A 21,211-nucleotide genomic window follows, 5' to 3' on the forward strand; every position below is an offset into this window, starting at 1 on the left:
CTACTGTCCTCATCTGTAAATGCCAGCCACCTTCCTTTGGGCTGTATAAGCTAAACATGTCCCTGTAAAAGCCTCTAAAGTTCTCACTGTCCCTTTGTCGAGCAGCCTTCCTGAGGGCCTTGGGTCCAGAGGTTCCCAGTGATGCCTGGCTCGGGAGCTTGAAGTGGCTTCCTAAAACAGAGTCTGTGTGCAGCCCACTGGGACAGACAGTAGACCCAAATCTAGACAATAGCCCGGCCTCTTCTAGTCCATACGAAGGGGGCCTTTTATTCCCATGGTCAGGTTGTCGGGAGCAGCACTGCCACCTCCTCTCACACTGGGCTGCGGAGTCTACCCCTTCCCTTGGCCACAGAGCATCACTGTATCCTGTCCCAGAGATGCTAGATGGAAGCATGTTAATTAGGGTTGTGCAGGAGAAAAAACAAAAAACAAAAAACAAAGAAGTGATAGGTAGATGGAAACACGGATGGATGGATGGATGGATGGATGGATGGACAGAAGGACAGATAGATGGATGGATGGAGATCTACTGGACAATAGGCTCCAGTGATCTTAGATCATTTCACCTGCAAGCTGGACACCCAGGGAACTCAGTGACATACACAGCCCAGTGTCAGGCCAAAGGCATGAAAAACCATGGCACCACTGGCATAAGTTGTAGAGCTAAAAGGCTGGACAACCTGGAAGGAGAAAGAATGGGGTCATATTTATCATGCAGTGGCCTTTTGTTCTGAGTCTTCTGCTAATTCAGTGGCGCTCAGCATCGCCACTGTGAGTAAGGGTCCATCTTCCTTTCTCAGTCTCCTGATTCTGATGCCAGTCCCTTCCATGAACACCGGAAATAACATTCTACAAACTGTCTGGGTGCCCAGTAATCCAGGCAGGCTGATACTTAAGATCAACCTATGTGTTAAATGGTGTCATTGTCCCTCAACCACTTACCCCTCCACACACACACAAACACCCTGCCTTCGTTTATACAGCTGGACCCTCTACCTTGGAATCCTGAAATGGATTGCTTTTTGTCTTTAAGGGAACTAGCCCCTAACACATACACACACGTGTGTACGCGATATACATATAGGCACACGTGTGTGGCTGACTTTGCTGTCTGCCTTTTCTTGAGTTTTAGCAAATCAGTTCTAGTAGCAGGGGAAGCCCTGCCAAGTTTGCCCAGCAACTACCTGAGCTGTAATACAGCACAGGCCCCCTCTCTTGGGATGACCGCGTTGAGCCAGCTGCTCTAGGTCCCCACTAAGGAGAGGTCAGCTTCCATGGTGGAGAAACTGGGAAATGCAGAGTCCGAAGCCTTTCACAAAGCCTGCGCATTAGACCCGGGCACCCTGGAGTCTTTTCTTCCTCTGTAATAAGTGTAACCCTTTGTTTCCTTTGCTTTCCAGTTTATATACGATGAGGAAATTGTGTGGTGAGTTTTTAACCTTTTTGTTGTTGTTGTTGTTAATTGCCAGTATCTGTATATGTTGGGTTGCCGAATCATTTTCCGTTTTATTTTTTCAAACATAGATTCCCTAGCTTGTGGAAATGGCGGGGCTATTGTCCTAAGCAGCCTTGCTTTGTCCTATTAGATAAGAATTGTTTCCCCCAGGGTTCCTGGCCAGCCTGCTAGCAAGATACACATAAAACTAAGTGATTCGGGCAATCACACTTTACACAAAAGTAAGCAAGAGTGAGAACTGGTCTGGCCGTGGGTGTGTGTCTGGGAGGGAGACGTGAGAGAGGTGTCCCGGCAAGGCAGTGAGGGAGGAATGGAGTCTCAGCTGCTACTGCCACTGAGAAAAAAAAGGCACGCCATGCAAAAAACACCAGAGCTCTTCCTCATGCCTGGCAGAGGATTCAGGCCTGGGGGGACTTAAAAGATCTTACTATAAAAATCAAGGAACCAGTAAATACCTGCCTCGCCAGCAGCGAGGACATGAGTTCAGATTCCCAACACCCACATAAAAATCCAGGTTTGGTGGCACACATCTTAATCCCAGCACTGGGGAGGCAGATACCGAGGGGTCCATCCCTAAGAGCTCTCTGCCATCCGCTCTGGCCAAATCAGTTAGCTCCGGTTTCAGTGAGAGATCCTATCTCAATAAATAAATAAACAAGAAGGTGGTGAATGATTGAGAGAGCCTGTGTTGACCTCTGGCCTCATTTCACATGCATGTAGGCATGCATTTGTGAGTACGTACGCGTATACCACATGCATACATATCAAAGCCAGAGCACTTTTAAAAGTATGGTTTTTATAAGAAAACGCAAGGACACAATCGTCTTTGTGACTCTGAAAAGGAATTGACTTACGTAATTGAGAGCCATAAAGTAGGAACTCCTGGGGAACACGTTGGTTCTTCCACCCTGCTCCATGGGTGGGGTGTGTTGGCATCTCAGTTCACGAGCTGTACAGCTAACTGCCCGGTGATTGGCGTGGCCTGGAGTCCTGCATCCCGAACACACTCAGATGACCGCTGAGAACAGCAATTGCTTGACAAGAGTAACTTCATGCTTGGTACCCTGGTTCAAGTCCACCTCTAGCCTCATTTTCTTCAGCCGCGGATAGGTTGGGATGGTGCTCCTGAGATGTTCTGTAGGTTCATGTCTGGTCTGTGAGCTCCGTGTTAGCAAAACACGGGCTCCCAAAATGACTGGCCGGGCCCAACATGTAGAGGCGTTAGCACATTGCAAGAGAAGCGAACAAAAACTTATGTGGCTTCTCCAATTTTCGGCCAACCATACAACCCCGCTCTGCACGCACATAGCTTGTGGGCTTGGGCTACATCCATAAGACGGCAGCAGTAGAATGTTCCAGAAAGAAAGTACCACACTGTGCCTTAGTGGATGACCCCAGAGGCTTCTGTGCTCCACCCTGCCCCTTGCCCAGGGATTGGGGTTCTTCCTGCCTATTCCCATGGCCTCTCTAGGCCCTGTCCAGACTCTTGAGTGGGCCTAGATTCTCTTGGCTCTAACCTCAGACTTAGCATCTGGGGTGATAGCTGGGGGTGGGGCTCTCCTTATTTCTGTAGAGCCCTGTAATTGAGACGACCCAGACCCAGCCTTCTCTCGGTTACCCAGAAGACTCTCAGTGATCAAACAGCTGTATGCTGGGGTGTCCCACCTGAATCCCAGGGGCGGGAAAGCGAGGATGTCCAACCTTGCTGATAACCTTGACCAGGCAGCCTCAGCCTGTGGGCGCCATGTCCTCCTGCACTCTAACCACACTCTCCGTCATCTCTCCAAGGTGGGAAGGCCTGGTGCTCATCATCTTGTACGTGTTTTATATTCTCATCATGAAGTAAGTGGCCTCCCCTTCCCTCCACACCCTGCTTCTGTCTCTGGCCAGAACAGGGAATATCCTCCATCTCATCATCCAGTTCCTTTGGGGGAGCCTTCATTCTCTAGTGAATACCAGTTAGGTGCATCCAGAGTGGGGAACCAGCTCGGGCACTGCTGTAGTCCATCCTTAGGTTAGGGAACAATGCTGAGTCCCCTAATGTGGTACAGTTAGATAATGCTCTCATGAAAAGAGTCCCCAGACAGGACCTATATCCCTCCTTGCTCTGGGAAACTCCCCTGCCCCAGGGCAACCAATTTTTTGCTGCTTCAACAAGTCTAGTAACTCAATAGCATTCTCAAAGGGCTCATCAGCTTAACCTCTGCCCCAGGCTTTATTACATGCCACTGTCAGGGCCACTGCTTCCCAGCAACAGGGCCCGACTCGTAACTCTAGCACTGTACTCTGGGGTGGGGAACCTTGAGCCACTTGGGAAGCTGCCTAGGTCTAAACCACCTTAAAACTACCCACGAGGAAGACTAGATGGCTGCAAAGATGAAGTTCTGACACGTGTTTCGATATGGATGAATCTTAAAATGCTCACCACATAAAAGCAGCCATTCCCAGAAGGCCAAATAACACAGAATTCAATGTTCTCACAGTATCTGGAGGAGTCAGGTTCATGAAGACATACAGATGAGAGGTCAGTGAGAGGCTGAAGTGGCGAGGACTGTTAGTGGGCGTAGGCTTGCTGTCGGGATGACGAAAAACCTAGGGAAATATTAGTAATAGTTGTGTAATAATAAGCATAATTAATATCGCCAAAGTGTGCTCTTAGAGCATGGGAAATAACTATAGTGACAAGTTTTGATATATATGATATATATATATATACATATATGATAAATGTGTGACATATACGTACATATTTATGTATGTGTGTAATTCTACCAAAAAAGTGAACCACTATCTGTGAGTGTTCGTCAGCCCAGCTACATGCAAGTTCCTCTTCGTTCATGTAGTTAAAAAGAATGACAATACCATGGATTTTATGAGGGTCCTTGCCTTCATATGAAACATAATATTGTATAAATATTTCACAAAACATATTTTTCTAGAGTGGAAGGCTAAAATGTGCAGCAGGAGAATTCTTCAGTGACTGCCCTTGGACAGCTTCTTAGTGATCAGCCACTAGAGAGACTTAGAGAGAGAGAGAGCACCTCTCTTCTCCCAGGGGATGGCTGTGCTGGCTGTGAACAATACAAGAGGCAGATGGTCGCCTGCCAAGCAGCCCCCTTGGATGACAGTTGCTTCCTGTAGAGGAAAAAAGACATGGTGGCAATGCCTCCTTTGAGTCCACCCTACAGGGTGGGCTGAAACGCTTTTGTTAGGATAATCATTAAATCCAGCTGTAAAGCCTCCAACGACCCCAGAAGGGCACTCGAGCCCAGTAGAAGCAGGTGCCTCCAACTGCACACAATCCCCAATGTTCCTGCCAAGAAACCCCTCAAGCCTCCCTGGTTCCCCTCCATGCCCAGCGTCATGTGGACTGTATGCCTGATGCCCCACCCACCTGGTAGTCTGGGACTTCCCCCCCCCCCCCCCCCGCGCCACTGCTCTGACCTCATGCTTACCTTACCTGACTCACAGGTACAATATGAAGATGCAGGCGTTTTTCACAACCAAACAAAAGAGCATTGCAAATGGTAACCCGGTCAGCAGCGAGCTGGAAGATGGTAATGACCTCTATGATGGTAGCTATGACGACCCTTCTGTGCCATTGCTGGGGCAAGGTAAGGCTGAGCAGACAGGAGCTGTGGACACTTGTGGAAGCCACTCATCTCACACACACACACACACACACACACACACACACACACACACACTGCACTGTTGCCATCAACCTTCAGTCGTACAGACCCCAGATGAGAAGACCCACATTTTGAGATGTTGATCAAATTCACATTCACTTCCATGGGAAAGGATAGAAGAGAGAAAACCCCAGAAAAGAAAAGGAAAACAAACAAACAAACAAAACGCGAATTACATCATAGACATTTTCCCGTGCTTCCAGAGGCAGGTGGGGAACCTGATGATTTAGAGATTCAGGCTTGTCTTTGCCCAAGAGAAGATCCCAGGAAGTGAGTGACAGAGCCTGGGCCTCCCTGTGCATTTCCAGTGAGGCCCTGTCCTTGAGAAATCTGTGTTGCAAAGTGTCATTTGCCTAAAGAGACAGCAAGGCCTGAAAAAACCCAGCCTCGGAGTGTCACAGGCAGCCCGGCCCACCCCAGAGGCCTGCTTGGAGGCCTACTCCTAAAAGCAGCTTCATCATCCAAGCTCCTCTGGGAACTTGGGGGTGGGGGAGGGAGGTTCTGGAGCCAGGTCTTGTCTCTTTGGTCACTGTCTTTGAATTGTCTTGATCTGGGAGCTGATTCCTTGGAAATATCCTCAGTTATTAATAACCCAGCTTTGTCAGGTAACACCCCGGCCATGGAACAGCCGCCCCCTCCAGACCAGCATTAAAGCCTCAGGGTACTTGTGTTAGGGGAAGGAAATCCAGGGCTACGTGGCATCCTTGCTCGGCTCTGGGCGTCCCGTCTTGGGTATTTCCAAGAGGAAGGCATTGGCCACAGATGCTCTCCTGATTAATGCATCTTTTACAAGAAAGGAGGAAACGCACTGACATAGGTCCCAATTCAGTGGAACCCACTCTAGCCACAGGAGGCACACCCATGAGGGACGGAGCCAGTGAAGCCCAGATTGTGGAGACCAAGGTGTTACACATGGTGTCACAGGGGGCAGGTTGTAGAACACCCTTCACTGAGGGGGAGGATGCAACCTTGGCCATGGTTTGGGTTCCAACCCCCATAGGCACAGGGATTCTGGGGTACCATTGCAGGTCCCAAGGGGCCCTTCCAAGCTGCCCCAGTATTGGATTCAACCTAAGTTTGGAAAGAGAAGGGAGGGGTAATACTGGGCCTTAGATGGACTTGCCAGGAAAACATCTTGCAGTTGAGTACCCGCTGGCCTACCACTCCTAGCTTGGGCATGACAGGGCAAGGGAGCCAGGTGTCATGGCTCCTGCCTCGAAGTTTCCATGGCCTTTTGAGCCCAAGCATTCTTCATGGGGTACCTGTAATGAGGCTGGTTCTACAGAATGGAGTGTGGAACCTGCTGCAGGGGTTTGCCGGTGACCCTCTCTCTGGCAGCCCCTAGCATCCAGGCTCCCTGTGGAAACAGCCTGCTACTAACACCCTCCTTCATGTAACCCCACCCCCCGGGCATCCCTGCCACCAGCAAGAGCTCTGCCCCCAGACTCTGCCGCCACCGCACGCTAACCCACCTGTGGCCATCTGTGCCGGCCTCTGTGTCCTTAACTCTTCTTCTAAATTGTAAGTAATCTGCTCTCATCCCGGCCATAACACATGCTTTTAAGCAATAAACACAATCCATGAGCCAAGCCCACACTGTCCACCTCTGTGGAGGTTAGTGTCCATCTTGGGCAGGTGCATGGGCCTCGGGCTGTTTCTAACCACTTGCCTCCTGTCTGCTGAGCCTTGCTACATGTGTGGGGTGGAGCGTATGTGAGTGTGTTTGCAGGGGTGGGGAGGGGCTGTTTGCTGTGTGCTTTATGTGTTTTTGTACCATTAACTTTGCATGAGTTTGCCCTCTGGACCTGCTCCTTGGTCACTCAGCTCATCACTCAGGATGCCATAGGATCTGATAGCAAGTGCCCAGTAACCGCAGTATCTGTTTTTCTTAGCCCCTTCATGGGGTCATGCCGCCTGCTTTGGGGTGCTGTGTTCATAAATGCTTTGGTTATTAGATTTCCCCTAGTACCTGGAGTGCCATGCCACACTTCAGTGGACACTAGTACCAGACCGGGCCTTATATTCTATCTCCCAAGGGAAAAGAGTTGGAGGGGGCAGCCAAGCACCCTGAAGGGTGTCAGGGTCCGTCAAAGATGCCAAGCCCAGACAGGAGCATGTCCTCAGACAAACAAGCTGGATCCCTGATGTCTAGTCTAGGGCCTGAGGCCAAATCCTTGACCACCACGCTTGCCTTCTGGGAAACAAAATGGGAAGCAGCCGCCTTCACAGCAGTGAAGATGGCTCCCTTCAAGGCAGAGAAAAGGGCCCCAGGAAGGTTACAATGATAGTGCCCTCTGTTTCCCGGCATTTTCCAATCCTAAAGACCCTTATTGACTTGAAAGGCTTCATCCAAGTTTCTGAGAACTTTATCTTGTCTCAGTCATGAAAGGTGCAGGGGGACCCGTCGGTGGCATAGGTAGGCTGTCCCAGTGAGTCCTGGGCAAGGCCCTGAACGACCCTTGAAGCCAGACAAGGCTGAACCCCAGCAGAGGGGTCCCTGAGAGAGCCAGGCACCAACCAGGGAGAGGCCTGGAGTGGCATATCAGCACACGCTGGATCTGCCTGACTTGCTGAGTCATGGGGATTTCAGAAGTAAGCCACACTTTTCGAGGGAGAAGCTGAAGCCAGGCCCCTGACCTCGGGGAAGCTGCCAGCCGCCAGGCACATAGAAAGTAGTTCCTGTCACTAGCGCAGTGTCCTGCAAGGGGCCAACACTGATGGGGTGTGCTCTACAGTGAAGGAGAAGCCTACCTACAGCAAGACCCCCGTGGTGATGGTGGATGAGATTCTGAGCTCCAGCCCTCCCAAGTTCACGTTCCCAGAGGCTGGCCTGCGAATCATGATCACCAACAAGTTCGGGCCCAGGACCCGACTACGGATGGCCAGCAGGATCATAATTAATGAAGTAAGTTAACCAAGTAAGCACATGGTACAACCTGTAACCCACAGACCATGTTTGGTAGAGCTATGAATGCAACCCAACACAAAATTTTAACCTTGCTTAAAACATTGTTTTTTTGTTTTGTTTTGTTTTTTTATAACTCAATTGCACGGCTCTCAGGCATGAACCTTTATGGATGACACCACCATGTTGCAGTGTCAAAGGTTGGGGTGTGTCCGGCTCTTTCACAGGAGGAAAGAAAGGCCGGGGCCTGCAGGAGCCTGTCATGGACGGTTAAGCAGAAAGTGGAGGAACCCCACGCCTGAGTCCCTAGAGCTGAGCTAATTAGGGAAAGAGGAACATGCAGTCTGGGTGTTTTCTTCACAGTGTTAATTAGAGAGAGACCCGAGAGCGAGCACGCTCCTCTCCTCTGTGGACTGCGACCCTTGAAGATTCACCAGTTGTCTTGGTGTTCTATCCATGTTCACCATGACCAAGGCAATTTATAAAGGAGAGCATTTACTTGGGGGCTTGCCTATGGTTTCAGAGACTCAGTCCATCATCCTGGTGGGAAGCGGGCAGCAGGCGAGCAGGCACGGTGCTGGAGAAGCAGAGAGCTTATATCTGATACACAAGTTGCAGGGAGAGAGAGACAGACAGACAGAGACAGAGAAACAGACACAGAGCCTGGGCCTGGTGGGGGCTTTTAAAACAGCTAATTTTCTCTTTTTTGCTATTGGACACAAAAACTGGACTGCAGAAGCTTCTGGAGGCAGAGTCCCTCCTAAAACACCAGAAAAAATAAATAGCTTAGGAGAGACCTAGCCCCGGATCCCCGTACCCAGCACTTTCCTTTAAGACTTCTACTTTCTTGGAGTCAAAGCCCACCCCCAGTGGCATAATCTCCTGGGACAAACCCGCACCTTCTAATCCTTCCCAAACAGTTCTGCTAACTGGGGACTAAGCATTCAAAGACTTGAGCCTACGGAGCCGCTCGCCTTCCAACCACCATGCTGGTGAGAGATGGCCTCTGAGGATTTCCCCATCACAGTTGCTGCTCTGAGCGTCTCCTCCTTTGGAAAAGTAGTCATAACTTGGATATCACTCAGCCAAACTGCAAAGATACTGTGTTGTGTTGCTCAGCTGCTTAGCCTATTTCTGGGCCTTGCTTTCCAAGTGCATTCTAGGACTTGCTGGCCTCGTTCTCAGAAGCACGCAGCGGCCAGAGGACTGAGACAGTAGAAATTAGTAGTCAGCGCGTGGATGCCTGCAAAAGCATTATTCCCCAGTGATTAAAGGTTGTCTCTTTGAAATACTTTCACTTTGATTTACTGTTCAATGTGTCATCTGTGTGGAATACACATTAAGCAGAGAAAATGCCTTTCTAAGTTTTAAATCGTCCTGGTCCGTGTTAGTGAAATTTATCTCAGGGAAATTTTACGGAATCCTGCCCATTTTTTTGTAAGCGTGAGGATAATACTCACGGAGTGCTGTGTGTGGTAAATAACTCTGAAAGATTGGGAGCAATGGCTCTACAGTGTATTTTATCACACGAGGATTTGAGGTTATTTTTGTTAGAGAAATTTAGTCTGGTCTTGGCTTCACAGTGTAGTCCAGGCTGGCCTGGAACTCAAGATCATCCAGCCTCCACTTGCCAGGGGCTGAGCTTACCCCACACCAGGCTGGAGTAGCAGATTTTGAACACGGCTTCTGGCTCACAAATGTTTTCAGCTGTTATGGCTACCCTGCTCTATACGGCAGCTTGGGAACCACAGAGACTGAGCTCAGGACAAAGGGACTGAGTTCAAGTCTCAAACCCGCCACTAAATCTCTTGATCTCTTTGGCCTCATTTCCACTGTCTGAGGTTCCTGGACAGGATGCTTTATCTACATACATCAGAGGATTGTGCCTGGGGCCTAAGCGAGCTTTAAGGACAGTCAGCATAGGGTGGGAACAGTGGAGAACAGAAGCCAAAAATCATCCAGTTTCAGGCTTGTTTACTGAGACACTCTGAGGAAATAACTTGTTGGTAAGGTGCTTGACTTACAAGTTTAAGCCTCAGAAACCACATTTTAAAAGCCAGGCCTAGCTGGGTAAAGTGGCCACGCCTGTAATCCCAGCACTCAGGGAGGCAGAGGCAGGCGCATCTCTGTGAATTGGAGGCCAGCCTGGTCTACAAATCGGGTTCCAGGACAGCCAAGGCTGTTAAACAGAGAAACCCTGTCTCAAAAATCAAAACAAAAAACCCTCCAGGCCTGTTGGCATGTACTTACAATCCCAGCACTGAGGTTCCATTTCAAACGGAAAGGGCAGGCAGCTCCTGAGGTTAACCCACTGTCCTCCAGTGGTCACCCGTTGCGTGCACGCCTACACATCTGTGCTTGCCTGCACGCACCTGCGTCCGCATGTGCTCACGACTGTGCACGTGTAAACACACACACACACACTCTTTCACACATGCACCTATGTGATACTGTAGTCTCATTTCTTTAGTCATTTTAAAGAGCTGTTCTTATTTTTAATGATTTACACGTGTGTGGGATAGGGCGTCATCCTCTATTGGTTCTGTGAAGCCAGAGCTGCAACCCTCCCGGATCACTGCCCTCATGTCTCTGCGGAGTGGTGGCCTTGCCTGCAGAGTAGGACTTTCTGTGTTTGTTTAGGTTTGTTTGGGACTTCATGAATGGCTTTTTATTTAATCCCAGCTAACTAACCACAAACTGCATGTCTGGGCCTGAATATCAAACAAAGCCCCCTTTGCTCTTTTTGGTGGACTGAGCGTTATGGACTGATTGTGAGGGAAAGTTGAGAAGCACCCCTCACTCCAACAAACACACACACACACGTATGTACACACACCTACCCACATACATGCACCATGCTTTTTCTGGTTTAAGAGTCTTTGTCTCAAACCTACATGAAGACAGTTCAGCAGTCTTCAGAGCAAGGCTAGGCTTCCATTGTGAGTGGTAAATGGCTCCCCTATGAGACCACCAGGATAGGTGCCGGGCACCCCATTACTAAAGTTTGCTGAAGGCCACAGCTCCTTTCCCAGGTCTCTTGTTGAAGTGATAGGGAAAGATTTGAATGTTACTGTGGAATGTTACTATGTTACACAGGCCTGGTCCGTAAACCATGACCGGAGCGAGGTGAAGAGAGCTGATTGGAGATAGATTGTAGAGAAGCCTGTTTAGTTGTTCATTTCTTATCTTTTGTCTGTTTCTTTTCCTTTGACATGGGGTTTCTTATAGCCCAGACTTGCCTCAACGTTACTAGGCAGCTAGGCATATTCCTCCTTGAACTTATAATCCTTCTGCCCTCCTGTTCGACCTCCAAGTGCTGGGGCTATAGGCATTTGCTTCCCAGCCCGGTTTATTCAGTGTGGAGATCAAACCCAGGACTTCATGCAGGCTAAGCAGGTGCTCTACCATCTGAGCTCCGTGCTTGGCCTTACTGATGTCACCAGTGTGTCTCCTCTTCACGCCTGTGTTCAAAGAAGCCCGCAGACCAAGCAAGTGAGACCAGCCAGGCGAGGGTGGCACCAAAGCTGCTTTTGTCATTAGCCATGGCACAGAGGTGGGAGGGAAAGGGGTTGGCTTTGATGGAAGATGCTGGCTTTGGAGAGCACACTCATCAGATGTGGAATGAGACTCGGAGGGACAGTCCATTGACCAACAACCTTGTAAGATGTTTGGAAGCATGAGTTGTTGGAGAAAGGCTGAATGAAACTAGATTCCATGCTAGCCTATGCCCAGAGTAGTCAAAGTGGAAAGGACTGATACAGCAGGTGTTGGCAAGGATGTGCAGCAACTGATGGGATTATTAAGTTATTAAATTCTTCACAATCCCAACTGATGGGCTGATGAAGTTATTAAGACTTGGGAGACGGTAAGAAAGAAGGCATTGCGTGGCTCTGTCACTCAGCTTGCATTCTGTCTTACCTCCTGTCTCCCGCAGCGACAGAGGTTGATCAACTCAGCCAATGGTGTAAATAGCAAGCCCCTGCAAAACGGGAGACACGAGAACATGGAGAACGGAAATATTCCTGCGGAGAACCCTGAAGACCCGCAGCAGGGCCAGGAGCAGCAGCCGCCACCACAGCCACCGCCACCCCCAGAGCCAGAGTCAGTAGAGACAGTCTTCCTGTCGCCCTTCTCAATGCCTGGTGAGTCTGAGAATGCTGGCCTTCTGGCCAGATTTCTGTGGGTGCCGTTGGGATCGTGCCAGGTCTTCAAGATGGAGGACCTGACCCTGGAGTGGGGGTAGACTGGTACAGAGGGCCAACATTAGATCACCAGGGCACGGTAGGGTACTGGATAAGCATACTGTCAGTATGACAGGTAAGAGTTGGCTTGGTGCAACCAGCACTGAATGTGGTTGCATCTTAAAGACCAGAGAGAAGCCATCTGGCCCCCAGGAAACACCAGTAACTCCAATTGGCCATACTTGAATGCTATGGGCAGCTGGTTTGTCTTACAGTAAAACAAAACAAAACAAAACAAAACAAAAAAACCCAACAACAACAAAAAAAACGGCAACCAGCAATACTGTTTCTATGGACACTGGTGGTGCAGGGATGGGAGACATAAACCCATGAATGGGAGGGGGGTGCTGTGTGCACCCACGAATTGATGTAGAGGTCAACGGAAGGTCAATGGCATCTGGTGTCCTGCTTTATCACTGTCCATCTTATTCCTTTGAGACACTGAACCTAGAGTTAAGCTGGCCATCAGTCAGCAAACCCCAGAGAGACCTTCCTGTCTCTGCCTCCAACATCCCTGGGGTTACAAGTTTACACAACTGCACCCGGCTTTCTATGTGGGTACCAGGGGTTCGAACTCAGGTCTTCTGCTTGCATGGCAAGCATGTTTACCTGCTGAGCCATTTCTGCAGCTCTCTATGGGCACTCCGACACGCTCACCCTTCAGTTTCATGAGCAGGATGCTTTTGCGCACAGGTGACCTCACTTCCAGATAAGATATTCTAAGGTGGTGATCCCCTACGCAGCTCCTCAGGCGGTTCCACCTGACATACCCTTCTGTAAATAAGCAGATCAGACTGCAGGCTGCTGCCGCCAGAAGTTCTTAGACATCCTCCTCTCTCACGAGGAGTCTGCCCTGCAGGCCTAAGGTCACCTATCTGCTGGGTCCTTGCTGGACTTACCTGCTCTTCTTTCTCTCTCCCACACCCTCTGCTCCAGCCACGCTGGCTGCCTCACCGCCAGCCCTCAAACACGCGATGCACGTGCGCTCCTGCCTCGGGACCTTCGTGCTGGCCTTTGCTGGAACGTACTTGCCTCAGTTATCCACATGGCTCGCCCCCTCACCTCTGTTCCAGTGTGACCGTGTCAGTGTGGGTCTTCCCCGGTCACCTTATTATAAATGCCATATATACACATATACATATATATGTATAATCTTTCATCTTGAGTGTCTCCATCCACTAAACTTTCAGTTCGCTGGGGGCGGTGTCTTTGTCTGTTGACCTGCTCCTGGATCCCAGCACTGTATCTGCACACTTGGCAACCTGTAGAGTGAGTAATCTCTACAGGTTTGCCTGTGAGAGGATCCGGAACTCACCCCATGGGCATTCACTGTGCTCTGCCTTCGTTGAACCCTGCTGTCCTCTGTGTGACTGAGTCTTAAGCAGTGGGCTCCTTTTCTGGGCATTCTTTCCCGCTGCCCACCATGCTAACAGGTGGCAGAGTTCTAGAACTTTTCCATTTTTTTTTCCTATTTTTTCTAATAGAAACTCTGTGCTTAACCTCTCACGCACTCAGCACCTGCCCTGCTTTGTCCCCATCTGTGTAGCTGGCCTGGGCCTGCCAGTGTGGGACCCTGGGCAGCTGTGTTGGGAGATACTGCAGCCTCAGGGCTTGTCCTCAGACTCAGGGCCTAGCTGCAAGCTTGGAGCGGGGCATGGAGGGCATATGTGTTCATGCTTCTCCAGAGTCCAGCCTTTGTGCCACCCAGGATGCTGTACAGAACAGGTCAGCTCCAGCAGCTGAAAATATCCACGGTACAAACAGCCCAGATATTTGACTAGGTTAAGAATTACTATCTCTGATCAAGTACCTTTTTTATTCTACACCAAATATAGACCCAAAAAAATCACATCTGCCTCCTTACTGGGGTCTCTGGGGAGGTTAGCGTGGGATTCAGCCTTTCCAGGCCACCTCTGCCATCTAGATGGCCCCAAGGAACTGGTGTCTGGACCACCAGTGATGCTTACGTGCATCTCAGTAGGACCACACACTGTGTATGCTCAGCCCCGTTGCCTGGCCAGGGAGAAAGCCACACTAATTCAGTAGGAGTTGCCCCTGAGTTATATTGGACCCTGAAAGGTAAAAGGAGTGGTCTTCTCCAGATCCACGGTCCCCATACTGAGGTTCCTGTTCGGACACACTGATGAAGAGGATTTCCATAGAGTAGGATCCAAGGAGAGCAGCAGCAAAGCCAGCTTCAGTAGACCAGGATGGGCCCTGGGTTTATAAGAGATGGGGACATGAGCCTTGAGTTCCCTCCTGAGTGTTCCTTGACAGCCCTGTGTCATCCCACCAGCAGCCCCACTCCTCTCCAGCGTCTATGGGGTTAAATCAGAGAGCACAGGGCTAGGATAATCTAAGGACCAGTGCCAGGGGTGGGGAGGGATTGGAGCTGGGCCACAGGAAGAAAGGCACAGCCTGGATGTGATGACTGTCCCCTGGCGATCTATGTCATGGCCTCCGGCTCTGAGAAGTAGGTGTGGGCAGCTCTGTGCATCCATCTTCCATTCCCCCACTGGCCACTTCATTGGCATCCTGGTCCTGAGACACCCAGGAGCCCACTGAAAAGGCACATGAGGGCCAGCTCTTGCTCTGTGAAGTGAGGCAGTCCCCTTGGAAGGATGACTCATTTCCATTTCCTCCAAGCCTCGAAGGTGGCAGGAGTAAATGGAGCAGCCCCTAGGACCTGCTCCTCTTCCCTTACAGAGGGGAAGCACCTCAGGAATGTAGCTGTGGGGTCTCTGGGCCTGTCGCTTCGTGGGATAGACCTAGTGCAGGAGGGAAGAGGGGCTGCTTCCTCCTGAACTTTCCCTAAGCTCTGACCTTCCTCTGTATTTGGCCCAACTTCTTTCTTCCCTCCAGGATGTCCTTGGGTGTGGCCTTGACCTAGCCAAGCTTCCCCTCAGTGCTGGCTTCATGCTCAGGAACCAGCCTGCTTCCCACATCCAGGGAAAGCTCTCTTTGTGTAGCAGAGGTGTTTGTAGAGTTGCCCAGGGAAACCGTAGTCCCTCTTCCTCCTCCCTGGGAGCAGAGTAGCCATGGAAACAGTGCAGAGTGGTGGCTGTTCCTCCAGGTGGACAGTGACCCGGGTCAGAGGAGGTGGAGGTTCACAGGAAGTTAGAGGAAGCCAGTGAGTCAATCTCACACCATTGACTGCAGTTCTGGACCTTCTTGGCTTCATTTCAGCTCTGCTGGTTTCACAAGGTCTAGGGCCTGTGGTAGCTCTGAGCTGCCCCTGGGGAGTACATAAGACTGCTGCTGTCCCCACCAGGGCCCCAGGAATACCAGGGACAGGGACCTTTGGAAAGGGAAAATGCTGTCCCTGGGGCCAGCTGTAATGTGGCCATATCAAGGACTCCAGAGGTCAGTGTCAGCCACACACGTTCAATGCTTCTGGGTGGTTTCAGGCAGGCGGGGGGTGAGCTCTGAAATCCAGGGTCCTAGATTTTAATTTCAGCCCTGCCTCACTCCACCACTGTGACCCTGAGTCAGCTACTCACTTCCCTGATGCTGTATTTTTCACCCATACTGTATGAGTGCTTGTACTGTCTGACGCACAGCAGGCACACACAAGAAGAATTCGTGCGGACCGTAACAGGCTTCATCCACATAGCGTGTGCTGTGCCCACCTTCCATCCACTCTGACTGGACCACATGAAGTATTCTAGAAAGGTCACAGGCTCCAGAATTCCTGTGGGCCTGAGCCTGCCGCTGTTTTGAAGGCCAAAGGAAGGAACTAGCCCCTGCTGTATGCCCGTTTTGTGCCAGACACTGGGCTGCAGGCAGGCAGCAAAGAGTTGTGTTCTAGTCAGTCAACATCGGGGCACTAGGCTCTTTCCTGGCCTTAGGGAGTCAGTTGGGACAGTGCAGGCCATGATGGCTGTTCCCTAGGAGCTTCCAGGCCTGCCGGGCAAATAGGGGTAGGTAACCACCCATATTTTCTGTTATGTGTGTTCAACCTATATGTAGCCCAGGCTAGCTATGAATGCAGCCATCACAAAATCTACCTACCTAAAACACTGAGACTTTTTTTTTTTTAAACTGGGCTGTTCTCAGTTGTGAACTTCAGAGATAACAATGTTGTGTCATGGTGTATCTCTCTCTCTCTCTCTCTCTCTCTCTCTCTCTCTTTCACACACACACACACACACACACACACACAATAGTTGTGTGTTCTCATAAAGCATAGTCTCTAGGGGTTGGGCAGTCCTGAAACTTAATGTATGGTCCAATAAAATTCTACTTTGTCCATTATGGCTTAAGTGAGCCAAAGAGCTGGCCACCCCTATTATACCTGCCCTCCTTCCTTTACTGTAGCTGTCCAGAACAGGAAGCAAAGGCCCTACCTTGACCATGCAAAAGCTAGGGCTGTACCTCCCAAGTCTCCCCACAGCTTGGGCTCACCTTGCCTGCTGCTGGTTTTCTCTTACTACCCTGGCCCCCAGAGGCTAGGGTGTGCCCTCTCAGGGTGGAGGAGAATTATTGCCTCTTGTGGAAACCAGAGTCTGTAGTCCTGGCTCTATCCTAAACAGTGGGCCAGTGACCCTGAGCCCTAGCCTGGGGAAGACCCCAGACACGAGCTGCTTGTACCTGGGATGCCCTGCGTGTCCACAGGAGCCTCCGTGACCCCACAATAGAACCCTTCTCTCCCTCTCCATATTGTACCTACCAGGATGACACCTTCCTGTCCCACCACCAGGCCAGCCAGCATCTGCTGGGACATGCCAGCGGGCACACTAAACAGAATTCCTCTGGCTCTCTGTATTAGTCAGCAGCCGTAACCAGATGCCGTAAGTCCGGGTCCTGTTAGCAACAGGAACCTCTCCTCCCCAACAGTTCTGGAGGCCCCTCAGGCCTCATCAGGGTGGCAGCATGGCTAGGCTCTGCTGTGGGATGTCCTCCTGGTTGCTCACCACATGCTTGGCTGCCTGACTGGGGTGTGTACCTGCAAAGGGAACATTCAGAATCTCCTGTGTGTGTGTGTGTGTGTGTGTGTGTGTGTGTGTGTGTGTTTGCACGTGTAAAGGGTTTATGAGTGTACATGTGAAGGCCAAAGGCCAACCTCGAGTGTCTTCTTCAGTCACTCCCCACCTTGTTTCTTGAGATGAGGTCTCTCACTGATCTGGGGGCTGGCTTGTCAATGAGCCCCAGGAGTCTACCTTATTAGTGCTAAGAGTGAAAGCAGCCTCACACCTGGCTCTGTATCTATCTATCTATCTATCTATCTATCTATCTATCTATCTATCTGTCTGTCTATCGGGGATTGAACGCAAGCCCTCATACTTATGTGGCAAGTACTCTATGAACTAAATCAGGCGCCTCCTTCTCCCTGTGCTCTTACGAGCTTGTTGAACCGGAATGGCCTCCTGAATGCCCTGTCTCCAAATGCAGGCCACTTTGGGGTTAGGGCTTCAGCGAAAGACACGGTTCAGAAGATGACAGGATCTCTTAGGGCTTCTACACTTACAGGTCATCTTCCTCAATTCTGATAGTGTGCTGCTTGGAAAGAGAGGGGCCTTTGGGTCCTTCTATCCCCAGCAGTCTCATACTCACGAAATCATCTCTGCAGCAGTCCTGGGACTCTGCCTCCTCTTGGCTGGGACAACTTACCTGCAGCTCCTGGGATGATGTTCAATGCACTGTTCCCTCTGCCAGGGCCTCAGAGACTCATGGAGCTTCCTGTTGGAAATGACCTTGCTCTTGCCTTGATGATATAGCTGCCGGAGACGCCTCACACTCTGTGTGCAGCCTCTAAGGGTCATGATTTCAAAGGCTGGTCCCTGCCAGTCACTCTCCTTGTCAGTCAATCGTCTGTCAATCACTCTGTACCCTCCTGAGGCATTTGTTCACAGAGAAATAAGAACAAACCCTGGCTGAGAACTTTTATTCTTGAACACAGCAGCTTTATTGGGAGATAATTCACACCTTTTCATGGAGTCACCAGGTGGTGCAGCTAGGCCCACGGTCATTATTAAGGGGTTGTCATCATTCCTCCAAAGAAACTGTATAACCTTGGCAGTTTCTCCCTCTCCCCGCCCCAAACACTAGCAACAGCTAATCAGTGCCTGTGTCTTTAGAGAGCTCTAACCTCCATGTTTCATGCATACAAAATTATGTCGTGGTCAGCCTCTTGTTCCAGGCTTGGTAGTTTTTTCTTAAAGGAGGCTTAGTAGTTTTTACTCATTGAAAGCAGTAGTTCTCTGTTTCTCTGTAATTAGCTATAAATAGTCTCTGGATAGTAAGCATTACTGGGAATTTTTAGACTAGATCTCTTATATTCCAAATGGGAAACTGAGTCAGGGGCTTAGTCAGGGGCATATCTCCACCAGGCCCACTCAGACATCATATCTGCTTTCTAAGAAATCTCAAGACCCATCCCAACTGCCAGATCCTGGCTGGGACACCCAGGACTCTGTATCCCCAGAGCCCTGGCCTTTTTCTGTGACACCTGAAGCTGGCAACAAAAGCCACACAATTCCTGTTGCCCAAAAGAAGGGTGTTAAAAAGGAGCTTTTGAACAGGCTGTGCCCAGTGCTGTGGCAAGTGCAACACCCCTGCAGCCTACTTCTTGCTCACAAACCCAAAGCCACAGAAAGGGAGGGCTCCCCCCCCCCCCGTTCAATACTAACACCCACCTTGCCTCGCTTCTGCTTTTCAGATTGAGGAACCTGCTGGGAAGCCAGGCCAGGGGTGCTGCTACTGTTGCCGCTGCCTTTTGCTTTCTTTGCAGCCTCTGCAGACATGGCATGCAGGAGGGGAATGCCATAGGAGATGCTAAGGGCCACTTCTGTACCCCGGTGTCTGTGGGTTCGGTCATGGTGAAGTTAGAGAAGCAATAAGACAAACACCTTCACTCTTAACCTAGACCTGAGGCAGGAGGAGCTTGGGTAATCCACAGAGTCCAGTGAGGCTGGGGGAGGGGTGGGCTCTGGCTGCACAGCAGGGGCCTTTGTCACCCCCAGTGGTCCCTAGTGTCCACTAAGCATCTCCTGTTTGTTCTTGGACTCTGTGGCAGTCCTGCTGTGAGGGCTGGTGAATTCCTATTTCCCTAATGAGGAGACTGGAACTAGGGAAGCCCCACATAGGTGGTTGAGAGCCGCAGTTGGGACTGGCACCCAGGTCTGCCTGATCGTAAACGGTTGCTTCTGTCTGTTCTCCTCTGTTGTCTTCATCAAAAATGGTAGAGGCAATGGGAAGGGAGGACCTACGGCTAGGTCTGTGGCTGGTCAGATCCAGTCCTCTGCTGAAAGGGCAGGATCGGGCCAGCAAGTACTTGCAGTCCCTCAGAGTTCCTCGCACTCTTGCACCGCTTAACTCATTCTTGGGCCTCTGAACTCAAGGCAAGGCCCTCAGGGGCAGGACGTGCATCTGAATGTTCAGCTTTCCTTAGTCAGTCTGGGTATCCTTGAGGGGGCGGGCGGGGCAGGAACAGGACTGTCCCACAGATGAGGATGAGGAGATTCAGTGAGTCTAGCCTAAGGATCTCTGAGACCAACCCCAAATAGGCAGACTCTGGCCTCTCCATTGACAGAGAGGTGCAGGTCAGAGCTGTCCATCCACATGAGGACAGTGGTTTCTGGGAGGCAGCACAGGTAGGCCCTCAAGAAGCCTAATCGGATCCCCCCTAAATTGCTCCTCAGCATGAGAGGAAGACCGGGCCCTCAGGAAGCTCTTCAGGGTCTGCTGCCAGGGAGCAGCTCTTCCCAGGCCCTTGGTGTCCCTGTCCACGACCCTGCCAGCCTACCTGTGCACCAACCCCGCCCCTGACCTTACCTATTCTTAATGTTTCCCACACACACCATCTCTCCTAAGCTTCCCCTTCTCCTGACAACCTCGACCATAGATCTCTACCTACTGCCTCCTCCTTGACACTCTAGATCCCTTGGGATCAAAACCCAAGTGTTCATACCCCCAAGCGGGGCTTGGAAAGGAGGCATGCAGGTGGGTGGAAGATTACAGGATAAGTGACAGCAGTTACTCTAGTGCTTGCCCTGTGACAGGCCCTGTTTGGTAGATGCGTGTGCCCCCTGAGAAAGTCTTCTTGCCCTCCCAGTTTTCAAGCCTAAACACAAACCAAGATGAAGCTATTGTCCCAAGGTCACATAGCTGTGTGCACATCAGAGCTACAATGCACACCTAGCACTACAGCTGATGACAAACGACAGTGCTGTCAGAAAAATAGCCAATTTGTTGAGAAGTCTGAATTCATCAATGTCATAAAAATAACAAAAAAAAATGATTGGCTGTAAAGTTTATCCCTAGGATTAGGAGAGCAATCCAATTAAAAGCTTATCTGTTATTCTTAACTGTGTATATGTGTGTTATGCATAAAAGCACAGATTAGATCCCCGGGAGCTGGAGGTACGTTGTGAGCCACCTGATGTTGGTGCTGAAAACTTGAATTTGGGTCCTCTGGAAGAACAGTACACTCTCTTAGCCACTGAGCCATCTCTCCAGCCCAAAGACTCAAGAACCTTAACCCCCTCCAAAGGAGATTTTTCTGTTGTGTCCAAAACTATGAAATAAACTGATGATGTGCTGAGCGTGACTGTTAGCACCTGCCAGCCAGTGGGTAGCAAAGGGACTCCCACGGGCTCCAGAATCGTGAGACTCAGGAATAAGCAAGCAAATAGCATGGGATAGCAAGGCGGATATGTGAAGAGCTGTTACAATCTCCTGCTTTCTACGATGCCTAAGTAAGCCACCGAATTTCACCAAACCTCAGTTTACTGACCTGTAAAATAGGGAGGATAAGCCATCTCCAATAACTGTTGTGGAAAGCAGATTATTTGCAAACACTGCCTATAAAATGTAGGACACAGTGTAAGTGTCGGACGGTGACAGGACAGCATTCATTACTCTCTCCTTGACAGCTCTGCCTCCTCCCCCTGCATCGCCTTCCCTTCCCACAGCTGAG

The 21,211-nt window shown here is 50.4% G+C and overlaps 1 protein-coding gene across 2 annotated transcripts in view; it reads left to right on the forward strand.

Moving 5' to 3' along the window:
• Positions 1–21,211, forward strand: part of Slc24a4 (solute carrier family 24 member 4) — a 128,556-nt gene that overhangs the window by 87,965 nt on the left and 19,380 nt on the right. The window contains exons 8-12 of one of the 2 annotated variants that reach the window (XM_021650209.2): positions 1,401–1,426; positions 3,245–3,298; positions 4,928–5,070; positions 7,884–8,053; positions 11,988–12,195. In XM_021650209.2, the coding sequence (XP_021505884.1) occupies positions 1,401–1,426; positions 3,245–3,298; positions 4,928–5,070; positions 7,884–8,053; positions 11,988–12,195 (601 nt within the window). The remainder of the gene's footprint in view (positions 1–1,400; positions 1,427–3,244; positions 3,299–4,927; positions 5,071–7,883; positions 8,054–11,987; positions 12,196–21,211) is intronic. The other variant, XM_021650210.2, reaches the window with a different exon arrangement.

Source organism: Meriones unguiculatus, chromosome 7 (genome assembly GCF_030254825.1).
Source record: "Meriones unguiculatus strain TT.TT164.6M chromosome 7, Bangor_MerUng_6.1, whole genome shotgun sequence".
Classification (NCBI taxonomy): domain Eukaryota; kingdom Metazoa; phylum Chordata; class Mammalia; order Rodentia; family Muridae; genus Meriones; species Meriones unguiculatus.